The 22,907-nt window shown below is 37.9% G+C and overlaps 3 protein-coding genes across 5 annotated transcripts in view; 1 reads left to right on the plus strand and 2 right to left on the minus strand.

Annotated features, from left to right (window-relative positions):
- The window catches only part of LOC111323655 (uncharacterized), a 30,595-nt gene extending 15,961 nt beyond the window's left edge, over positions 1-14,634 (minus strand). Inside the window, exons 1-11 of the mRNA XM_022927062.2 lie at positions 14,439-14,634; positions 13,168-13,225; positions 5,492-5,587; positions 4,867-4,923; positions 4,485-4,666; positions 3,546-3,691; positions 1,999-2,158; positions 1,828-1,876; positions 1,329-1,368; positions 757-874; positions 547-595 (exon numbers count right to left, since the gene is read on the minus strand). Of these exons, the coding sequence (XP_022782797.2) occupies positions 547-595; positions 757-874; positions 1,329-1,368; positions 1,828-1,876; positions 1,999-2,158; positions 3,546-3,691; positions 4,485-4,666; positions 4,867-4,923; positions 5,492-5,587; positions 13,168-13,225; positions 14,439-14,548 (1,065 nt within the window). The 5' untranslated portion in view covers positions 14,549-14,634. The remainder of the gene's footprint in view (positions 1-546; positions 596-756; positions 875-1,328; positions 1,369-1,827; positions 1,877-1,998; positions 2,159-3,545; positions 3,692-4,484; positions 4,667-4,866; positions 4,924-5,491; positions 5,588-13,167; positions 13,226-14,438) is intronic.
- Positions 14,635-14,728: 94 nt separating this feature from the next.
- LOC111323653 (ras-related protein Rab-14) lies at positions 14,729-21,116 on the plus strand. Of its 2 annotated transcripts, none has more exons than XM_022927060.2 (11): positions 14,729-14,833; positions 15,317-15,381; positions 15,960-16,013; positions 16,492-16,606; positions 17,105-17,167; positions 17,523-17,589; positions 18,004-18,045; positions 18,243-18,288; positions 18,560-18,590; positions 18,734-18,802; positions 19,397-21,116. In XM_022927060.2, the coding sequence occupies exons 2-11, from the start codon at positions 15,327-15,329 to the stop codon at positions 19,506-19,508; spliced, it is 654 nt and encodes a 217-aa protein (XP_022782795.1). In that variant the 5' UTR covers positions 14,729-14,833; positions 15,317-15,326; the 3' UTR covers positions 19,509-21,116. The 2 variants fall into 2 exon arrangements, with proteins under 2 accessions (XP_022782795.1, XP_088615188.1); XM_088759062.1 differs by having other exon boundaries at positions 14,766-14,833; positions 15,297-15,381.
- A 795-nt stretch (positions 21,117-21,911) lies between these two features.
- LOC111323669 (BRO1 domain-containing protein BROX) overlaps positions 21,912-22,907 on the minus strand; it is a 20,288-nt gene continuing 19,292 nt past the window's right edge. For both annotated transcript variants that reach the window (XM_022927075.2, XM_022927061.2), the window contains one exon: positions 21,912-22,907. This exon is cut by the window's right edge and continues 741 nt beyond it. The gene's annotated coding sequence lies outside the window, so the exon portion shown is untranslated.

Genomic DNA, 22,907 nt, shown 5'->3' on the forward strand with positions numbered 1-22,907 from the left:
AAGTTTAGCGGTTACAACCGCAACATTCTTGTATTTCCTTGTGTATATAAGACATTGTTGTAAGAGGTTAAGGCAGAACGAATTAGAACGAATTAGACGTATCAGAACGGAACGGAATTGTAAAGAACTGTGAATCTACGAATAAACGCATTTTATAGCTTGGAAATATACAGTCCTCATTTGATTGTGAACCAGCATCGGGAGTAATCTCGGACAAATAAATAAGATGAACTAATCGTACAAAGATTAGTGGAGCTGAGCAATCACCCGTTAAAAAGTGAACAAAGAATTCTAAAATGTACATTAGTTTGTGGAAGAGAGAACTCCTGAAGAGTAATCTTATGATCACTTCTGCTCAAGTTGGCAAATATTCGATAACAGACCTTTTCAGGACAGCCTTTATCCTTCAGCTCAGACTACATAAGTCAGTTCTATAGTGTTTCAACTCAGATACCCGGTCACCTTAACAACACCACGTTACAACTGACGAAACCTACAAAATAGCATTTATTAATACAGTGAAATAACAAAAAGATAGTTTCTTACCAACTTGTTGTTTTCTTTAATGTTCGCTGCATCAAGTGAAGAAAAGTCACTGCAGAAAAACAATACAAACAATGAAGCAATTTCCTCGTTTTTTAAGCAGAATGTTGTATAACAAATACTCCTGGCAAAAGAAAATCGTGATCTACTCTGAAGATACAAGTATTTAGATGCACTTTTGTCATAAAAAGATGTACGATAATCACAACTCACACTTTATCAGGATGGAAGCTGTGTAGAATTGCACAAAATGCTAGTCCATCTCTCCAACTGCTTGTCATGTTCTTGACTTTCACTCCACGGTAGCCTTTCGTACATGTTCGTACCCATTCTACAAGAAAAATAAATATACTTTTATCACAATAGATATACATTAAGCAAAATAATGATAAAGCTTTCCGTGAACGCTACAATGGCCCAATCGCCAGACCCGCTCATTGGTGAAGTGATCTTACCGGAGATGAAAGGAGATGGAAGTAAATGAAATGAGGGGAGAGACGAAGGGGAGGTAAAGGGGGGGGGGGGGCATCAAGGGAGGTTTACAAGGGCACTGCCTTGTGCTCAGTTTGCATTACTGCTTTACTTGCTCAGTTCCCCTCCCTTCCCTCCCCCCACATGTGATTATGATTTGTCAGTGTTGTGTTGAAAGGTGTCTAGAGGTGAGTTGTGGCCCGGTCGCCTAGGTAACCTCCTTATGTATTGTTGAACAAGAACAAAGGTTATTGAAGTGATCAGGTTATCCGCTTTATCAAAGAGAATCATGCAAGGGACAATGCAGCACTTACTTATCAGCTCAGATTCCATCCTACTCTTGTCATTAGTATCCTGAAATAAATTTACATACAGTACCGCTCAGATATACGTTAACTGCGCATACGAATTTTTAACGCACATGTACACATTGTTATACGCGCATACACGTGTGAACATACGCGTACACATGTGCATTTAATGTGTCTTTCATATTGAAAGTCAAAAGTTTCCTTTCTGTTACATTGCTGTATAAAAGAAAGACCCTACGGGTCTGAAAAAGCGACGAGTCGACAAAGGAAAACTTACATATTGCACACTATCGTATAAATTGCCAAAGACGTATAATGTATGTAATGAAAATAGACTGGAAGGCACAAAAAAAAAATGTATATGTACACATGAAATACTTAAATAATGCACTTAAATTATTTGTAACCATAGGAGACGCACACTTGTAATTTACAGCGTACATATAGATACGGCTAAATCTTAAACATAGGTGTACAGAATGATAAAGAAATTTAACGTTACCTGACCACCATCAGAGATGTCTGCAGACGCATCTGAGTCTGTGCTTAACCTTAAGATATAAAAACAGATCATTTTCAGTTTATAGCAAAAAGGTGTTCAAAACAACAGACTGAACCACTATACATGTAGAAAAGTATAAGTACCTTAACTTAATTACACTTTTCTTCTTACCTTTTCATGCCTTCTTCTTTTAGAAGGTCATTAACTAGAGTCTTTGTGTTTTCTCCTAAAGCTGATTTAGATCTTATTCTGCCTTGTCTCTTGGAAAGGACTGGAGATGCTGTTGGTGATCTGCTTCTAGCAATGTCTGACTCTTGCAGACTGGATACAGCTTTGGGAGAGAATTCATTGTTTGTAAAAAACGAACAAAATGGCATAACATATTGTTTGTTTTTCTCCCTGTCAATTTTGTTTTATTTAAGAAGGCAATTAAATATTACTTTCACAGAATTTTAATTGTGATGAACAAGATGAGTATCTCATTTGATCTTCCAGTACAATATCTGCATTGCACTGTGAACAAGCCATTTTGTGCTATTTTTCTCCAGTGTTGGCTTACAAAAAAAAAAAAAAAGAAAAAAAGTCTTTTAATAGGATTACACAATTACTGGTAAACCAGTAGTTTCCATTGTGGTCCATGCAAACAAATGAAACAAATAGTCTAAATTGAACATAACATAATTAAGAATATCATTAAGAACCCCAACCGGCCGGAGGCAAACCAATTGGCTATTTACAAGCGTGGCCAAGGATGTGAACTCGGGGCTACCGTGAAACAAATCCATTGGTGAGGGTGGGACTCGAACCCAGGAGCGGCGGATTACGAGTCTGACACTCTAACCACTTGGCCACACTGCCTCCTTACAGTTACCTTAAGACCCTAAGAGTGGCTAGCATCTACATGTAAATTCCCATTACAGTGATATTGCTGAATCATTCCTGAAGACCATGAGAATACAACAAATGATTGCGAACCGAAGGGGCTTTGATTGCTGCATGTAAATGAATTTTCCTTGTCAGTACCAAAGGAAATGAAAAGAGAAGAGTAAAGGAATATGAATACTGATGTTACATGTAGGATGTAGAGGTTAAGGAGCATACAAAAAATAACTTCAATCAGAGTTCATTTCTGCCATTTGCCTTTGCTGTACAATAAATGGAAAGCTCCAAGTCACTGTTGAGATTTTGAAACAAGAATAAAGGGATTTAGCATAATTGTTCAGGTGATTAACAAGATGCACATGTTCTGATTGGTTAGGGAATGCATCAGATCTCACTATAATTACCTAGTGCGAGGTGATTAAATATGTAGTAGGGAACTAAATTTCAAAATGACTGCCTCCCATTTCGTCAATGTTCAGAGGAAATGTAATAGAAAAAAAACTAAATTCTGGAGAGTAAAAAAGATGCTACTAAGTTGATGTTAAACTTTTCCAAAGAAAGATAGGAGGGTTTTCCTTGATTGAATTAAATAAACCTGTTATATTCTTGCACATGGTTTCAACAACAAAACAAACTTACAGTCACTGTGGAATTTAAAAGCACCTGAGCAATCACACTAATAAAAGCAATTATTTGCCTTAGGCTCAGAAATTGTTGTCAAATAATCCCCTCAACTTTGTCTCGGGGTTTATCCAACAATATTCACTTTGCCTTTGGCCAATAATTGTTAAATATTCATTAATATGTAAATCAACACCTTGTAGTATTACTGGTACCTTGTACTTTCATATTCCCTCCCTGTGAAATGTTCCGTCTATGAAACCTCGGTGATGGCACCATTTCCATGTCCTCATCATTATCATCCAAGTAATAGGAGTCATTCAAGCTCATCATACTACCAATACTGATCATATCATCATCACTATTACCAAAATAAAAGCAAAAAACAAACAAACAAAAAACTTTAGGATACAAATAAAAGGGAAATTTTAGAAACTATCTATAGCTAACACCTGTACCTTTCTTGTAAAGGATATTTGCATTTTGAAAAAGGGCTCTGAGTCCCACAAAAGAGCATTTTAATAATCCACTTTCTGTCCAAATTTAGAATAAGGTACGGTGTTACTGATCGATCTTCATATCCCAATGTGACCAAGGTATAGCCTACTAAACCAGATACAATGACGTTGATCATTTTAGCGTAACTGAAACTTAATTTTATTCATAGTTTTATGCTAATCCAACATTTCATAACCTTCCTCTCGCTTGACCTATCCCAGCTGTATTCTTACTGTAATTATAGTTCGTAGATATTCATTGTAAGAATACTTTGATAAGTGCAATATAGTTTTTACTATAATAAATTGATAGTCCTATTCATACACACACTTATACTTCCTTTTCTTTACGACATGTATTTTGTTACTTAACTTTGTTTTATAAAATTAATTTAGTTTGATGGCCACTAGTTACTCAGTTGAAGCACTTTCCCATATTACCCTCGTTAAATAAAGCTGATTGATTGATTAATTAGAATAGTGCCTGAAGAAACCACTGCTGACAGTAAAGATAAGCAGTTATCTAGCAATTGCATATTGAGTAATTGTCTTACCTATATTTATGCCATAAATTTTAAATATATTTTTTGCATACTGCTTTTTAGCACAGTTGTTACACCCCCAGTCTTTTTTTTTTTTTTTTCTGTTCTTACTTACGTAGCCATTCCTTCCTTGATCAATACGCAAGTCAGATTGAACTCAAGAGAAGCTGACACTAACTTCTTACTAGCAACTTTCAGAGTTAGTGTGACGTCAAAGGTGTGGCTCTCTACACTGGCATAATCAACCATGTTGATAGCACCTGTGGCTATAGGCTTTCTTCTTCCATTCTGGGCTTCCTGTGTGAGAAAAAAAAATGGGTAAGGTAGGTTAGCAGGCTGCCTGGCATCTCTCTAGTGACATTGAGTGAAGCTAAGTTACTGAGTGATGGAGCGCATGCGCCCTACAAAACCTGAATACACTACAAACAGCTAAATTTTAGCCACAATACCCTACATCTAGATACAGTTAATGATTACCATTCATAGTTAAAACTTACATCTTCAATGACAAAAGTCCATTCCTTGTCCTCAAACCCACTATCTGGTTTAGGGTCCTTGATTTAAGAAAAAAGTGGGATGAACATACAGTGTAAAAAGGTTTAGTCTTGAGCTACATTCACTTTGGGTTTTTGTAGATTGTATAATTTATTTTGAGCCTAGATAATTGTTCTACAATACAGGCTTGAAATAACTGCTAGTTCTGAGTCAATGCCAAATAAAAAAAAACAGAAGGGTATTTTGCTCTAAACAAAAAATTTTAATTTTAGCTGCTTCAGAATGACAAGGAAACTAAATGTATGCAGTTACACACTTGAGCCCTTCTACTATTAAGCAAAACTAAAATACAAAACACTTTCCTGGAAAACATGCCTCACACTGCTACAGAGGGCTTTTGACAGCACGTGTCCATCTGCACTAACTTTTCAGCCCCCTGTGCTGGATATAAGTTAGTTCTGTTGTCCAAGTAACATACTACATGTGTCATGGTATTTGCATGTAACTAATCCATGATAGGTATTAAACCTGTGCCCAGCTTAGCCCAAGAGTATTACAAAAACCTCTTCACTGTCTGATTTTTGATTAGCTCAGTCATCTTAAAAACCGCCTCACATGTACACGTACCTTGTAAAGAGTAACAGTGATGTCAACAGGTTCTGGCTCCGGCCAAACAATGATCCCACGGAAAGGGTTGCTGATTCCTGGTTGCCATGACATTGGCTGTACAGTTGAAATAATCAAGTAGAATTAATGATTGATGGTCCAATTTCATCTTACATTGATCATTGTCCAACCATTAGGGTGGCATTTTAATCAGAACTGTGACAAACTTTTTTAATATGATCAGGTAACACCAACCCAACCCATTCTAAGCTCAAATGGGACAATAAACATGTCATGCTTGTGTAATAGACAGTGTAATAGGTCAGTGTACACATCGTGCCTGTCAATTTGAAGAGTATAAGTGCCCACTTTTGTGGTGCATTTTTCTGAGTTAAGAGGCTGTCCATGTAAGAACCGACCTCTTGAATTTCGTAAATTACATAGGATTTCAAAATATCAACCAATTGAGTCAGTGGAAGAATTTGCAGCTATGCTTCTATTTTTAAACCATTTTTCTCTTATTTTTCTATTATTTTCTTTGTTTTATCAATTAGTCGCTCTTCTATCAAAAAAGAAAAGCTCTATTCCTTAATATGTTTGAAAAAAGTACTTGAAACCCTGTGTACACCAAACCAGTCCTTACCAAAATGGGTCAAACAATGTTCGACATTCTTATTAAAAAGTTTAGACTTTTTCCTATCAGTTAAAGTCATATCCCTCTAAGAATGTGGAAAGTTTAGTCACCAGATCTTCTTTCCTATCTCGGCAACCATACAGAATCTCAAAAAATTTATTAAGCATCTCCTTATGCATGACAACACTGAAAGTTTCAAGTTTCTTATTGTGTGAGAGGTCATGAAAGCATTATGGGATGGTTTAGACCAAGCTGGCTGGCAACATTTTCCAACATTTTACGTTTTTCTTGCTCCTCTTCCTCTGCATAAACTACCTCCACCTCAATTTCTCGGCTGCCTTGTCTTCTTACAGTCACCAGTCTCAAGAAAAACCCCAACACTTCAGTCTCCATTTGCCAGTCCTTCCTTTCAAACATGTCGGAACTATCTGGGTTTCTTGCTGTTCTCATATTATCTATGCCTTTCTAACCGCCTCCCGGTTAGCTCAATTGGTTAGAGTGCCCGATTGTGTTGTGCGGGTGGTCAAGGGTTCGAGTCCCGGCCGGACCAATACTCATGGTCTTAAAATAAGTGAGGAGAATTTGCTACCTTTCTATAATCAAAAAATGGATAGATATTCTAGTCTTCTCGGATAAGGACGAATAAACCGTAGGCCCCGTCTTCTGCAGGGTTAGGGGTAGGAGATGTTAATTTCCTACGCACGAGATTACTGTGTGGTGGATGTCCTCCCCTGGGGTGGGATGGGTGGGAATATTGGCTCTGAAAAGCCCCTATGGGAAGTGGTCAAGTAACATATGTATGTAGGTATGTATATTATCTAATAATATTAATGCCCTAGCGGCCTACGTGCTAACATACCAATAGGAAAATATTTACATTCTTTGTCACTGCCACTTACAGTTAAGCTCTGCCGAATGTAGATACGTTTCTTTATTGTTATTATCATTCCAATTTAAACTTTCTTGATTTTTTTAATCAACTGTGAGCTTCATGTAAACTAATTATATATAATTTCTTTCAATTTTTCTACTAGCCAGCAGGCTATTAAATCAATAAATGTGGTTTTTTACTAGCCCGACCAAATTTTTACAAGCCTTGGGCTAGCGGAGATGTCGAACCCTGGCTTGTCACTAGATTCTACTGGTGTGCGGTTGATTTCCTGTCATTAACATTGACGAATTTCTCCAACCAGTCTCTTCTGAGTTTGTCATACACTGTATCAGAATTTCAAAAGAAATTACCCCTACATCAAAGTGACTTTCTAATTCACTGAATTTCTTGAACACCATATTGCACCCTGGGTCAGAACAGGCAAAAAGACCATTTGCTTATTCACTGTCACTATTGTTTGTTGTCTTATGGACAACAATGGATGACAACAATATGGGGCTGATGACAACAATATGGGATGACAACAATATGGAGCTGACCCTCCTCGAGTGGAAAGAATTTTTCATTTACAACAAGGCCTGTAGGACCTAACTGTTTGGTCAGAATTTACATATTTTGCTATTGTCATGTATTACTTAAGAACTACACACCCCAAACAATATGGCGGTTCGGTAAGTAAAAGACTGTTTAATAATGCGTCATGCGTGCGCATGAGCAAACCATATATGGTAGCACACAACATACAACACACTGGAAAGCCATAACATTTGTAGTTCTTAAGTAATACATGACAATTTTGGCGACGAGGACCGGATATTGAGGGACCTTTTTGCTGCTAAAAGTGAAGACATCCCTAAACTAAATCCACACAACGTCCACGATGGCCAGCGATGCAAATACGGCACCAAATCCAGTTCGTAACATCGGAAAAGTTCAAAAGTTCACTGTGGGAACTGACTTCGAGGCGTATACAGAACAGTTAGGATTCTTCTTCGTGGCCAATGGAGTGACCGACGCGAAACAGAAGAAAGCCATTCTGTTAACCAATCTTCCCACTGAAACGTACCAACTGGCGAAAGACTTGATGGCTCCGACCTTGTTAGGAGAAGATTCTCTCACGTACAACGCAATCGTAGAGCGTCTCCGCGAACAATTGAAGCCACAGAAGTCTGCTTTAGTAGCCAGGTATGAGTTTGACAACCGAGCACGTAACACAGGAGAAACGGTGAGTCAATATGTTGCTGTTTTAAAACATCTAGCTACGGATTGCAAATTTAACGACGCCATGCGTTTGGAAAGGCTTAGAGATAGACTGGTTTCGGGTATTCGAGATAAGAGAATGATGTCAGAGCTTTTGAAACTTAAGCTTGAGGAACTGACATTTGACATTGCTGTTGCAAAGTGCTTAGCTATTGAGCAATCTTACAAGGATGTTGAAGCTCTCCAGGGGAATAAAGCATCAGAATCAATCGATTTATTAGCCAAATCAAAGCCAGGCAAGAAGCTTAAATTCATGAGAGAAGCCAAGCTTTCAGAGAAAAAGGGTTCTTTTTCCCCCAAGAGAACGGGTGATCAAAGTTGCTACCGCTGTTTGGGAATTCATGATCACAAAAGTTGTCCATTCAAGAAAGAAAAATGCCACCACTGTAACAAGACTGGTCACATTGTGAGGGCTTGTAAATCAAAGAAAAAAGAGACACAAGCTTCCCAACCCCCAGTAAATTATGTAGACAGTGATGACGGGGACAGCGATGATTATTTGGCATCCCTTGAGGTTAATAATGTGGGTGACAAGGATCACGTAATATGGGTCAACCCCGAAATACAGGGAAAGGTGGTCAAGATGGAACTAGACACAGGGTCAGCGGTGTCTGTACTTCCATACAAACTATATAAGGAACATTTTAATCATGTGAAACTTTCAAAGAGCCTTGTGACACTTAAAACCTACACTGGGCAGAAAATCACACCTAAGGGAGAGATGACATGTAATGTTAAGTTCAAGGGCCAGGAAAAAGAGTTAAACCTACAAGTTGTTGAGACGCAGGGACCAGCACTGTTTGGGCATGACTGGCTGTCCAAAATTCAACTGAACTGGGGTAAAATCAAAACCCTTAAGCTTAGCAAGACTTCAGAAGGGGGTATGGCACGCAAAGTGGATCAGTTACTACAGAAGTACGAGTCTGTATTCTCCGAAAATCTGGGCACACTTAAAGGCTACAAGGCAGATTTGAAGGTTGAGGAAGGCTGCCAGTCCAGCTTTCATAAACCACGCCAAGTGCCATACGCACTCCGCCCCAAAGTAGAAGCAGAATTGACACGCTTAGAGAAGGAAGGTATTCTCTCTAAAGTAGAATACAGTGAATGGGCGACCCCAATTGTCCCAGTAGTCAAGCGAAACAGATCGGTACGAGTTTGTGGCGATTTTAAGGTCTCAGTGAACCCAGTACTTCTTGCAGAACAGTACCCTCTGCCACGTATAGAGGATATTTTTGCAAATTTGGCTGGCGGTAGACATTTCAGCAAACTTGACCTTCGCCAAGCTTATCACCAGATGGAAGTAACCGAAAGATCCAAGGAACTCCTTACGATTAATACACACAAGGGCCTTTTTCGATACAATCGCTTAGTCTTTGGCATCTCTTCGTCTCCAGCCATTTGGCAGCGTGCCATAGACCAGGTTTTACAGGGAATACCTGGGACCCAGTGCATCCTTGATGACATGATTGTCACAGGCAAAACTGATGAAGAACATTTGGAGAACCTGGAGAGTGTACTCAAGCGATTACAAGATGTGGGTCTGAAGGCTAACAAGGAGAAGTGCGAGTTCTTCAGAGATAGAGTTCAGTTTTGTGGGCATGAGATCGATAAGGAAGGTCTACACAAGACACAAGAGAAGATTGAAGCAGTGGTCAGTGCACCAAGACCTGAGAATGTGTCACAGCTTCGCTCATTTTTAGGGCTCGTAAACTATTACAACCGTTTCTTGCCCAATGCATCTACAGTTCTCCACCAACTTCACCAGTTGTTAGAGCAAAACAACGAATGGCAGTGGACTGAACGGTGTGAGCGAGCCTTCACTGAGGCTAAGCGTATGATTACATCTGAGCAGGTGCTAACACACTATGACCCAGCATTACCGGTTAGGCTTGCATGTGATGCTTCACCAACTGGCATCGGCGCGGTTCTTTCACACGTCATGTCCGATGGTAGCGAAAGGCCGGTAGCTTTTGCGTCCCGATCGTTGACCAAGACTGAACGTCGGTATGCACAGATAGACAAGGAGGCATTGTCCATTGTGTGGGGGGTGAAACGATTTCATGTTTACCTCTATGGGAGACGATTTATGCTCATTACAGATCACAAGCCCCTCACTGCCATCTTCCACCCAGGAAAGGGAGTTCCAGCCATGACTGCTGCAAGGCTTCAGCGTTATGCATTGTTCTTGTCCGGGTTCGACTATACCATCGAGTATAAGAGTACAACCAAACACTGCAATGCCGATAGACTGTCGCGGCTCCCTCTCCAGCAGAAAGAGCTTGAAGACTTGGAGGTGGATTCAGCAGAGGTGTTCCACGCCTCTCAGTTTGTGCCATTACCTATAACCAGTGAAGCAGTGGCAAGAGAAACACGTCGTGACGTTGTCCTAGCGAGGATACATGATTCTATCGTGAAAGGATGGTCTACTCGTGTGGAGGGAGACAAGCCTTATTACGAGCGACGCAATGAACTGACAGTTCACCAAGGCTGCATCCTATGGGGAATGAGAGTGGTAGTTCCCAATAAGTTACAAAGCAGAGTGTTAGAGGAACTGCATGATGGGCATCTGGGCATGGTCAAAATGAAAGCACTCGCGAGGAGCTACGTATGGTGGCCTAATATCAATGGTCATCTGGAAGAGCTAGCGAAAGGCTGCAGCGGGTGTCAGCAAAACCAGAAGATGCCTGCTAAAACACCACTACATCCGTGGGAGTGGGCCACTACACCATGGCAACGTATACACATCGACTACGCAGGGCCATTTCAGAACTCGATGTTCTTAGCGGTTGTCGACGCACACACCAAGTGGCCAGAAGTGATTCCAGTCAAGTCAACTTCTTCAAGTTCGACTATCGAAATTCTACGCGATTTGTTCGCCAGATTTGGAATTCCGGAACAGATAGTCAGTGACAATGGTACACAGTTTGTTTCTGAGGAATTCCAGACATTCGTCAAGTCCAATGGCATCCGCCATATAACTTCAGCACCGTACCATCCAGCGACGAATGGTCTTGCGGAAAGGACAGTACAAACTTTCAAACAGGCTCTGTGTTCCATGCATCAAAGCCCCAAGCCAGTGAGGGAGAAGTTGGCGAAGTTTCTCATAGCTTACAGGAACACTCCACACTCCACCACCGGTGAGAGCCCAGCACAGTTACTCCTGGGAAGACCATTGCGTACTCTCCTAGATTTGGTGAAACCTAACTTAAACCGTAAGATGGTTAACCAACAACACCAGCAGAGCATTAAGGCAGCGATTGACAAGGGTAAACAGTATCGCCAGTTAGAGATTGGTGACTCAGTTATGTCACGGGATTATCGAGGGGATCTGAAGTGGCGTCCAGGGCTGATCGTTAACAAGACAGGTCCGCTGATGTATGAGGTACAGGTGGCACCGGGACTGATCTGGCGCCGACATATTGATCAGTTGAGACCAACGGCAGTTGGGCACTCAGTTGAAAGCACTGACGCCGACTGTAGTGTTGAAGTCAGCCAACCTGAAGTGGCCAACACACCACTGACCCCGATTACATCAAGTACTCCAACCACTAAGGGTGGCACAGCTCCAGGATGTTTCGAAAAAGATCAACCAAAGATGGTTCCTGTTTCCACACCTACGGTACCTGACCCTCCTGATGCTAAACCAGCTACAGCTAGTCCGATGGTCAAAATGCGACAACACCCTCAGAGAGTTCGCAGGGCCCCACAGAGGCTTGATCTCTGAACTTTGTTTTATTCTGTTCGTTTTCTTTGTTTAAGGGTCGTTTTTACCTTTCGAACTGTGGTTACCGGACACTGTTGGTTTATTTAATGTTTTCCTTGAAATTGTATTTTAGGGCTTGTTTTAAAAACTAGGGACAGATCGTTTTATGTGTGGAGGAAATGTTATGGCTTTCCAGTGTGTTGTATGTTGTGTGCTACCATATATGGTTTGCTCATGCGCACGCATGACGCATTATTAAACAGTCTTTTACTTACCGAACCGCCATATTGTTTGGGGTGTGTAGTTCTTAAGTAATACATGACAGCTATTAATCAAAGAAGAGATGTAAAATGATACCACATGTCCGATTTATGCTATTTGAACAAAGGCGTAAGCTTTTAGAGCCTCCAGTAAAACACTGAAAATTAACTCTGAAATATAATTATAATTTCCATTGTTTTTTGACGGTCCTCACATCTCATTACCAAAAGATTTGAAAAAATAGCATTATCAACCAAATAAATACAATTTTTGCCGATAGAATAGATCAAATATCTCACAGTAAAAATTTGAGGAATTCTGTGATCAGCCGAAATTCGAGTGGTCAGTTCTTAAGCAGACAGCCTTTTAATTGCTATTTTTATAGCCTATGGCTAATTTGTTTATTGAATTTTGTCATGTAATTTGTGTTGTCCAATTCTGGCTTTAATTGCACTTATGATTAACAACTCATGTTTTTGCAAATCACTCATATAGTGACAGACCAAATAGGAATCCACTCAGTTCTATTCATGTACTATTCCTTATGAAAAGTTATATGGTGGTAAACTAACACACTGACTGCAACACGAGACTAGTACTGTTTATTAATTAAAATTGTAAAAAATGTCATAAATAAAAGGAAAACATTAAAAAATGTACATCAGTGATGATGTGGGCTTGACAAGTCCATTTTTGCCAATGTGAAATTGACTGGGTCAATGTAGATGTGTAGTATGTCTTCCTCTTAGACGCACCTACCTTTCAGAGCATAATATATACATGTAGGCTTAAGAAAAAAAGTTATTTTTGTATACCAGTATTTGCTTTCAATAATGACTGTTAGAAAGAAACTGTTGTGCATATAGTTAATTTGTTATTGAAAGTCACAATCCCAGAGCAAATACAACATTGCTATCTAAAATTAAAGTACTAAAAGCAAAAATTACCTTGGAAAGTTTTCTTCTTTTTCTTCTTGTCCACACCACAATAAGTTTGTTTGGCTGCCTATAGATGATAATTTTCAAAGAGGTTTTTATCAAGGAGACTCATTCTTTATAACATTTAACTTATTAGATAATTTGAAATTTTAACTGTGTTCATTTGAAATTTTTTACTACATGTAGCAATAATGATAATGATGATTTTATTAAAAATTGAAAACTTGCAATCAATATGTTAAGGTTTAATATTATCATTGGTGCAAATTTGTTGTCCTTTGTTTCTGGTGTAAGTAAAGTACAGTTACTGTAAGTCTCAAGAACAGGAAGAGTGTTAGCAGCACAAAAACTATGGATTGTACTGTCTTGTATTTCTGCAAGTGGCTTACAACATTCTTCAGAGTCCAAAAGGTTAAAAATCAGTAACTTCAAAATAAAATTAGGTAAGATGAAGCTTGTTTATATAAACATTAACCTTCAACCTGGTAGATCAAACTATTTATAGCTTATACATGTTTCCTGAATTCCCAGAGTTTAGGACCATCAATACCAAACATTAAATCTATTTTCGGATATTCACAATTGTCAAAAATTTGCATTCCACTGACAAATAAATGGTATTGATTCAACACCTGGATAATTGCATTCCCATAAACATCCTTCACGTCAAACAGCACAAAATGATAATAGTTTATTTTTGTTCAGGAGAAAATGAAACGAACTAACAAATAGCTTCATTCTTCCTTCTTTCATCGGAAACAAATAATTTATTTTCGGTCTGAATCCGCTTTTATCTTCTTATGTTTAACTGAAATCAACTTGTAGACACATGTCTTAAGGTTTCTCGCATCGCAAATTACGAAGGAGTGCGCGCATGTGACGAAGAAAGATCAGAAAAAAAAATATTGCCAGTACTATAAAATTTAAAAAGAGCACAATTAAAACACAAGCTAACGAATTAATTTACACAGATAACTACAAGAGAGACTGAAAATCACGTGAAAGCTTGTTTCATTTTCTACTTAAAAACGGAAGGAATTATAATAATATACACCCTTGGGTGCTTTGATTTTCTCTGATTATCCCGATGAACGTTTCTTCAAAACTCGTAAAATCATGGTGGACGTAAAAACATAGCACTTTCAGCACTCAGTGGTGGGGAAGTTTCAGGAATTAATAAGGATGATCACGTTAGAGCGTATTTTGAAATATGGACATAAACATAATAACGATAGGCCGGGGAAATCTAAAGGTTTAGTTAGATTCTGGTGAGTTCTTACCATTTTCCACCTCGAACACACTCAACAGTCAGAGACTGATATGAAGCCGTGAACTGGAACTTTGACGCCTTTTTCCCTACACGTTGCAAGCGCTTCCAAACTGAACTCATCTTCCATGTACTCGGCAGATGTGGTTCGCTACTACCCGCGATGACCGCCGTCCAGCTTCACCCACCATTGTTGATAATAATGCAAGCTTTGCTGCCGCGTACTTATAATTTTGCATCGAACTATCTTCGTTTCTATCGATTATAGCTCGGTATTTTCGAAAAGTTTCCGATTTGGTATACCCAGAATGCTTTTGGCTCATCGGGATATTTTCGAATCACGGGATCCGCCATATTTCTCATCTTCGTCTTCCGGATTTTGCTTTTGTATTTTCATTAATTGGCGAGGTAAGGAGTCTTAAACGGAGCTGTAGTTTACACGGTTCATGTATCTTCTGCTCTTTTTTTTGAGCCCCAGTGATCTTCCTGTGGTGCAACGCAAATCTGTTCTTTTCTCAAGGGGGTGGGTAACATCAGGCTTCTCCCTGCTCTTTATTGACCGCACATTTTTCACGTGTTAGCTCTAACGAAATCCTCTTGTATGTCAGCAGATGTTATTTCAGAAACACGTTGAATTCTTATTGCGATAAATCTACTAATTATATCTTGAGATACAATGAATATATGAAGTTCTGAACGTGCATCATACGTAATTATATCTTGTATTTCATATAGAAACTAGAGCCGTACAGGAATCGTAGGTTGAAGAAAATTCTAGTAGTATTTCCTTTTGAAAGTGCACAACACATTTCCGTCTTTGGGAGGTCATTTATGAACGATGCACTTTTTCCTTAAAGGAAGCCTCTTGTAGATTCTTCTTTTGTCTTTTAGCTTCCCGATCATGGCAGCAACGGGACCTTACAACTACTCCTATATATTCAAATACATAATTATCGGTAAGCCTTCCGTGTGTATTTTGAAAGAACCAAATTTCGTGTCGTCTTTTTTGCTAGTTACGTGAACTTTGTCGTTAATTTTCTTCACTGTATTTTCTGTTACATTGTGTGGAGAACTACTTTAAGAATTCTGTTAGGGACTTTACCTTCGTGGTGACGATTAATTTTTAAGGAGGAATGTTTTGGCATGCATTAGCGGCCAAACTTTGATCATTTGCTTATGAAAGGCTGATCATTTTACAGTTCAGTCAGTCCTCACTCAGCATTAATAACTTTTTCTTGATATACGAAATGTCATAATTTAAATGAAAGTATTTAGGTATCTAGAGATGACAAAGCTTCTTTTACAACAGAGGATTTTAAACAAATTAATATTTTCACAAACAATTATTTTTATGATCTCAAATTTTAGGCCTAAATAGGAGTAAAGTTGTTTACATTAATTTATTTTGAGATTAAAGTTTCTGTTGATAGTAATTATTATAATCAGTTTGTATTTTATCAGAAAAGCAGTAAACTGAGGGATACATGCACTATGAGGGTTCATTGTAAATTACTTTTTGTTTAATTTTTTGCAGGAGATATGGGTGTAGGCAAATCCTGTCTACTTCACCAATTTACAGAAAAGAAATGTAACTAGACAGTTTTATTTTGATTTTGAAAGTCTCTTGTAACAATTTAATTGTGCAGACTCTGCAAGCAACAATGTTCCAACAGAAGGCCATGTAAACCCAGACTTTTATTGGCTACAACAAAGAATGGCATATTGTATTGTCTCAGTTCTACTCTGTGGTTGGTTTTCATCCTCTGTATGGCATGTATGTATATACGTCAAGCTTTATTGGGCAAGATCAAAATGAAAATATACATACATAAAAAATTAAAGCCCAAAAGGGATGGGCAGGAACGGGACACTCAGACCTATACAGGGTGCCTACCCAAGGAAAATATTTATTTCGTTGATTTCAATAGATGCTTAGTAATTTTTATTTGTCTGCTGCTCTATTTAAGAGAGAGTTTCTCATCAGTTCTAATAGCAGTGTACTAAAGCTAAACCTTGTTAACTATGCAAGTGTGTAAGTTAACACAAGTGTTGTTTGCTTCTGATAGTTATGGCAGATTGTCCACACACCATTGGTGTAGAGTTTGGAACAAGAATAATTGAAGTATCAGGCCAGAAGATCAAACTTCAAATTTGGGATACAGCTGGACAAGAGAGATTTAGGTGTGTTAAATTGTCTTAACCCTTTAACCTTAAGAGTGATTTGCTTCTAATTTGTCCTTACTGTAGCACCCTGGAATCAATTATAAAGGTCACGAGAATAAAGTAAATAATCACCAATTTAAGAAGCTCCTGATTGTCAAACAAATTCTCTTCATCAGAACCATAGGAATTGTAACAAGAACAGTATGGAGAATATAAATACTAATGTTAGATTGGAAAGGGTTAAACCTGTTTGGCCCTTGTACTCACCCATACTTTTTCCTTCACCTGTCCCATTGCTATTTGTACCAAGAGCCTTAGTGTATTTTCGGAGAGGCTATATCACAACAGGCAGAGACCCTTACAGAAACTCTGGTCGTGAGAATGAATAATCATCTTCTCCTTTCCTGTCTTTTTAAGATGGAGCACTAGTCCATCTCAGAAATGGCTTCTTGTGACCCAAAGAATATGTACTAACCAGTAATCAGTACAACTTCTTTGCAATGATGAATTTTTCAGAGCTGTAACGAGAAGTTATTACCGTGGTGCAGCTGGTGCCCTTATGGTGTATGATATTACAAGGTAAGAATTGATTTCCTTTTGGTGGATGTGTGTGTGCATGTACACCTGTATATTTTTCTCTGCTGGAGTAATGTTTATGGTATGTTACATAATGTTTTCTGTGAATGTCAGACCATGATGCATGGCAAGTTGATGAAGGCTCATGTAGAGGGGGGTACCTGTGATTGTAGACATGAGTGTAGTGAGAGAAAAGAACGATCAGAAAGCAATGATGGGGAATTTGTTTCACTTAAAACAATCTTGGTTAGGTAACATTCGTAATGACAACAACCAGTTACCCGTACCTCTGATACTTAAAAAATATATATTTTACACAATTATTAACATTGTTTCTTTGTGTGTTCCTCTTTCATAGGAGAAGTACTTACAATCATTTAAGTAGTTGGCTCACAGATGCAAGAAATTTAACAAACCCAAACACAGTGAGTTGTAATTTACATGGTTTGCAATAAGGCACACAAAAGTGACTCGCTTTGCACTATGATAATCAAACTTGCCCTTTATTGTTAAAACAGGGTACATGGTGTACTGAACGGTTTTAATCAGAGATAGTAAGAAGTACTGGAATGAATTGAAAGGGTGATAAAGGAACCAAAACCTAAACAGGAAAACAGCAAACAGTTTTATGTCATAGATCAATTTAATTTGTGATTTATAAAGGACTAATTAACTCTGTGATGATGATTTATTAAGGTTGTGAAATGAATACTTGAAAAGAAAACTTTTTATTGTTTAGAAAAAAAGAAATTTTGTGTCACTATTAATAACATTTAATTTCCGTTTTGTAGCACATGAAGTTGTTCCCTTTTTTGACAGTTTTTGTTGATTACTTTCAGGTGATATTTCTAATTGGGAACAAGTCAGACCTAGATGCACAGGTCAGTACACATATTTAATTTCAAATTAATCAGTCAGGTAATAAATCAATCAAGCATTTGTCTATCTGTCTGTATTTTGATACTTGCCATTTCTCCTTCTGTCAGATTTTAACCTCAATGTACGGCTGTACATGTACATGTGTGTGTGTGTGTGTGTGTCCTTAGTCTGCCATTGTTTCTTGTTCTTATCACAACAGAGAGATGTGACGTATGAAGAAGCCAAACAATTTGCTGAGGAGAATGGTGAGCCATTTTAACCCTTTTACTTCCAAGATTGCAATATAAATTCTCTTCACTGCCTGCCATACATTTTATGACTTAGCCAAGAGAATTTTGGTGTCAAATCAAACAGTGTTAATTTATTGATTTTGTTAAGAGAAATTACTTATTGGTCACTGAGTGTGTAAAAGGAAGGGTTTAAAAGGAATCCACATGTACAATAAACACTGTCTGGAGTGGTTTTGCTCTCGTGAAATTTGTCCCAATTTTAACCCAATTATCTCTATCCCTACAGGACTTCTGTATTGCGAAGCAAGTGCAAAAACGTAAGGGTGTTAGTTATAAATATTATTTAAAAGGAGTAACGTTTAATTTACTCTACTATCTCATGATTATGCAACTCCTCAACAGTCCAGTCCTCAGCATTGTATTCTTTGGTTATGAACAAGTTCTAGTTTTCATTCTTTAGAGGTGAAAATGTAGAGGATGCATTCCTTGATACAGCAAAGAAAATTTACCAAAATATTCAGGATGGAAGGTATGTCAGAGGTTATTGTTACACATGTAACAGTATTTCATTCTATTATGTACAGTGTTGTTTATTATGTGGACAGGAGAGTTTCACCTGCAACTGAAACACTTATGGGTGCATAATTATGGTACTAGCATATGATGTCCCCTTGTCTTTTGAGCTCCACTGTGAGAACATTAATTCACTCAAACAAACTTCACATCTTTTGGCTGCTGTGTAATAAATATAATTATCTTGTAGGAGTACATGCAGATATGGTGAAATGTGGTGGGAATTTCTTTTAATAGTGTTTTTTTTGGAAGCAAGCTTTCCTCCTACACTAATGTTATTTGAGAAAAAGCCAATTATCATTACATTTTATATTCTATGTAATAATACTTGGTCTGCATTTGGTTATATCAACAGTGTTGTTTATGTAATTTGGCCTCTGGGAGGAGTTTTAAGCATCAACCCTTCGTAAGAGCAAATGTAGAAGGGCTAATGTGCAAATTGACAACTTTAGAAACTGTTTACAATGGCTAATTTACATTATCAACTCAGTTATTAAAACCAAATTATCTTGTAATACCTCATCCTCTTTGTTTATCTGCTTTGTACTAGTTTGGATCTTAATGCAGCAGAGTCAGGAGTGCAGCACAAACCACTGGCAGGCAGGCCAGCCAACTCACTGCACACAGACCAGCAGGCAAATCAGGACAAATGTGCCTGCTAACCTCCGAATTATTTTAATCAGAGAACAAAGTGAAAGAAATTTGCTCCATTGGATACAGACGCAAACATGACTTAATGTCGATAAATGGTTCAAAACATTGGCTTAGTATAATGTGTACATATATCTTATTAGATGTTTTGGTGTATAGTATCACTGAGTATTAATTTTTTACAAGTTGTGTGGTATTTTGATGCCCCCATAGGGCAGGTCAAAATACAAACATAGAGTAAAAATACAAAGCAATACTACACACTAAAATGTCTAATGAGCTATTATCCAACTGCTTTGTTTTCTGCCAAGTGTTTCTGCTTGTTTTTCTTAATGTGGGAAAAGCAAAGTGGATAGAGAAGCTCAGTACGCGTATCCCACCAGTCTAACACTCCTCACTTGTACTCTACTTTTTGCAGTTGGGTAATAAATGTAGATATCAGATGTAGTATAAATGCTTAATATGTAGTAGCAAAGGGGAAATGATGAGGAATGGTTGTGTTTAGTAGCACACTCATCTTATCATTTCCATTAGCAATGAAGATGCTGTAATTCTTTTGATGAAAAGGCCTTCATGTTTTGTGTAAGGAAATCTACAGTAGTTCAGCACCAGCTACAGCATAAAGGTGAAATTACAGCAGGATGGAAAAGTGATTTTGTACTTGAATTTCTGTTTCAGGAAACTGTTTGTCATACATGTTCAGTTATTTAACTCTTTCACGTTGACTCGGGATACCATAACAATGTCAACACTATGTTAATGAAACAAGTGTTAGAAATGTAATATTGATCAACAAGGGGTTAATAATATTTCATATGAACTCAAGTATTCTAAGAGATAATATCATTAGTAATGTATGGCAGACAGTAAAGAGAATTAACACTGAGATCTTGAAAGTGAAAGAGTTAAATAAGCAAAACCTACATAATTATTTTTCCTGGTGTTGAAAAGTGGGTATCACAATACAAAAAGGGTTTTTAGAAATGTTCAGTGTAGGCAATCAAATCAAACTCAGCTAGCTATTCTATTTTTCTTTTTCAAATTAATATTTCTTTGTATATGTTTCCTTTCCTCTTGTTTCTCCAAAAGTTTTACTTTGCTCTGGGTACACAGCCAAATCTGAATATTTCAACTAAATCTCTAAGCCTAGTATAAAAAAAATATTCCTCACATGCACAACATCCATTGAGGAAATAGTATATTGGCAGTACCAGTGTTGTGTTGCCTTTATACTCTTCTCTACATAATGGACTGCATTGGTCCTCAAGAGAATAGAATGTTTTGAAGCTCCAAATCCCAATAACAAAGTATAAAGACAGCCAGCTACAGGTGAAAGTTGTCACAGGTACATGTCATCTTGTGCTCACCTGTTGATTTTGACTATCAGAGGAAAATTAAGTTGTGATACATTCTTGGGTATTAAATGTTAATCCATAAGTGTAATACCTTTTGTACTGTTAAATGACTATGTTAAATACTTACAGTAATTTTTTAAGTGTATTTCTACATGTCCCTTGATGTACTTGTCACTCCTTGAGTGCATTGCTCAATCAACTGAAGATACAGAAGAGGAACTCTCCTCTTTCATTTGGTAAAATAAAGCGGTACAATGTACGATATGTGAATGTCACTTGCCATTATATGCTGTAGTCATGCACAGTTTCTGTGCTCAGAACTTGCCTTGCATAGTTTTAAATGTAAGCAATTTCCCCTCAGAAATATTGCCTTGTTTATGACTAAACTGACAACTTTTTTTCAGTGATCCGTTTACCAGCTGCTAGTGTCCAAGGTAACCAAGAATAAACAAATAGTTTGCATGTGGAAATGTTAAAAAATAATTATTTTTTGTTTTAAATTGCAATGACTATTGCACTTTTAACAAAAATTGACTCAATTAAGACATGACTTGTTTGCACTATTGGTTGTATCTTGTAAATAATTCAAGATAAGAATGCATGTTTTCAGTATGTAGACCATACAATATCCTACAAACAGCTCTAGCTTGCATGCTTAATGTCCAATACCATCAGTCCATCTCAAACTGTCACCTTTCTGAACATAATCCCCTAGGGATCAACCTCCATTTATGAGAAGGTGGTTCTCTCTCTGTGAATTTGGAGCAAGCATATTGCAATTTTGAACTCTCGTTGAACCACATCAAGGGGACAGGAAATAGACAGGTCCAAGAAGAAGCCAAGAGAAGCAATGGAGTACAACTTCAGTAGCTAATAAGTGACCAAAACAGAATTTCTCCTTTCAACATTAATATACAACATACAATAACAGGCTGACAAGTGATGGCAATGCAGAAGAAGATTTCAATTAGGGGATTACCTGTATTAGATGATTCAGTACCAATTACTGGAAACTTGCATCGTAAGAATTGTATAGCAGACAATAAAGAGAATTACTAATGAATCATAAAAATTCTTTATAAAACTCCATCTGAGTCTTCAGGCCTAACTTAACGACATAAGTACCAGTTTAGTTTTTAATAAATAAACCAAAATTTACTTTGTATTTAAAAATATTTTTTGTGTCTTTCTACGGATATGTCTCGTTTTTTGGGTAAATATTTAATGTTTTTTAACCGTCTCAAGGTGGATTTTCAAAATAATGCAGCCTCTTATATTGGGATTTTAAATGTGAAAAAGAAGTGAGGAATCATGCAACCAGTTTTTTCTACTCATTGATCTCATACGGCCAAAAGAAGAGGCAGGAATTTGTTGCTGTTGTCTTTTTGTTTTTGTTTGAAGTGCACGTGTTTGGGGCACGCCCACTGGCCCACTGCGCGCGTGACTAGCGACCCTCGTTTACTTTAAAAATTAAAAATGTAAAACCTAACGCCCTATGTGCACGCGGATTACTATTACTACACTTAACCAAGCGATCATTCCTCTCTCTCTCTCCCCTCCATAAAGATCCTCCTCAATAGAGTTAATAAAGGACCAATGAGAGCAATAAGAACAAATTAAAGTTTTTTAGTGGAGGAAAGGGTCTATTGTGCCTTCCCCTCCCCACGTAATGCACTATGCCTTAGCTCGTTAAGCACCTACTACGCCATTACCTTTCTGGTTTCCTTCGCGTTTCTTGAAAGCTTTTCGGAGCAATTGCTCACTTGTTTAAAACATTTGAGTATACGATGAGAAGGGGGGCAGTTTTGTTATCCCCCTTGCCCTCCCATGAAGGGCACTGTTTCTGTGTCAGTTTCGTTTAAATAGATTTCAGACTATAAGAGTGGAACTGATGGCGGGCAGACTTAGTGGCAAATTGTTCGCTTCATGTATTATGATATTCTCAATTAAGGACGAAGAGTGGGTTAAGACTATAACGAAGACCTGTTCTGATTGTTGAAGTGGCGGGGCTCAAACGGATCTGGTGAAATAAAATATCCCAAAAGATCTTTGATC

This window comes from Stylophora pistillata, chromosome 4 (assembly GCF_964205215.1).
Source record: "Stylophora pistillata chromosome 4, jaStyPist1.2, whole genome shotgun sequence".
Classification (NCBI taxonomy): domain Eukaryota; kingdom Metazoa; phylum Cnidaria; class Anthozoa; order Scleractinia; family Pocilloporidae; genus Stylophora; species Stylophora pistillata.

Coding starts and splice junctions, on each gene's coding strand:
- LOC111323653 (XM_022927060.2), top strand. CDS start 15,327: ATGGCAGCAACGGGACCTTACAACTACTCCTATATATTCAAATACATA. Junction 16,014..16,491: donor CCAATTTACAGAAAAGAAAT/GTAACTAGACAG, acceptor TGCTTCTGATAG/TTATGGCAGATTGTCCACAC. Junction 18,591..18,733: donor TGCGAAGCAAGTGCAAAAAC/GTAAGGGTGTTA, acceptor TTCATTCTTTAG/AGGTGAAAATGTAGAGGATG.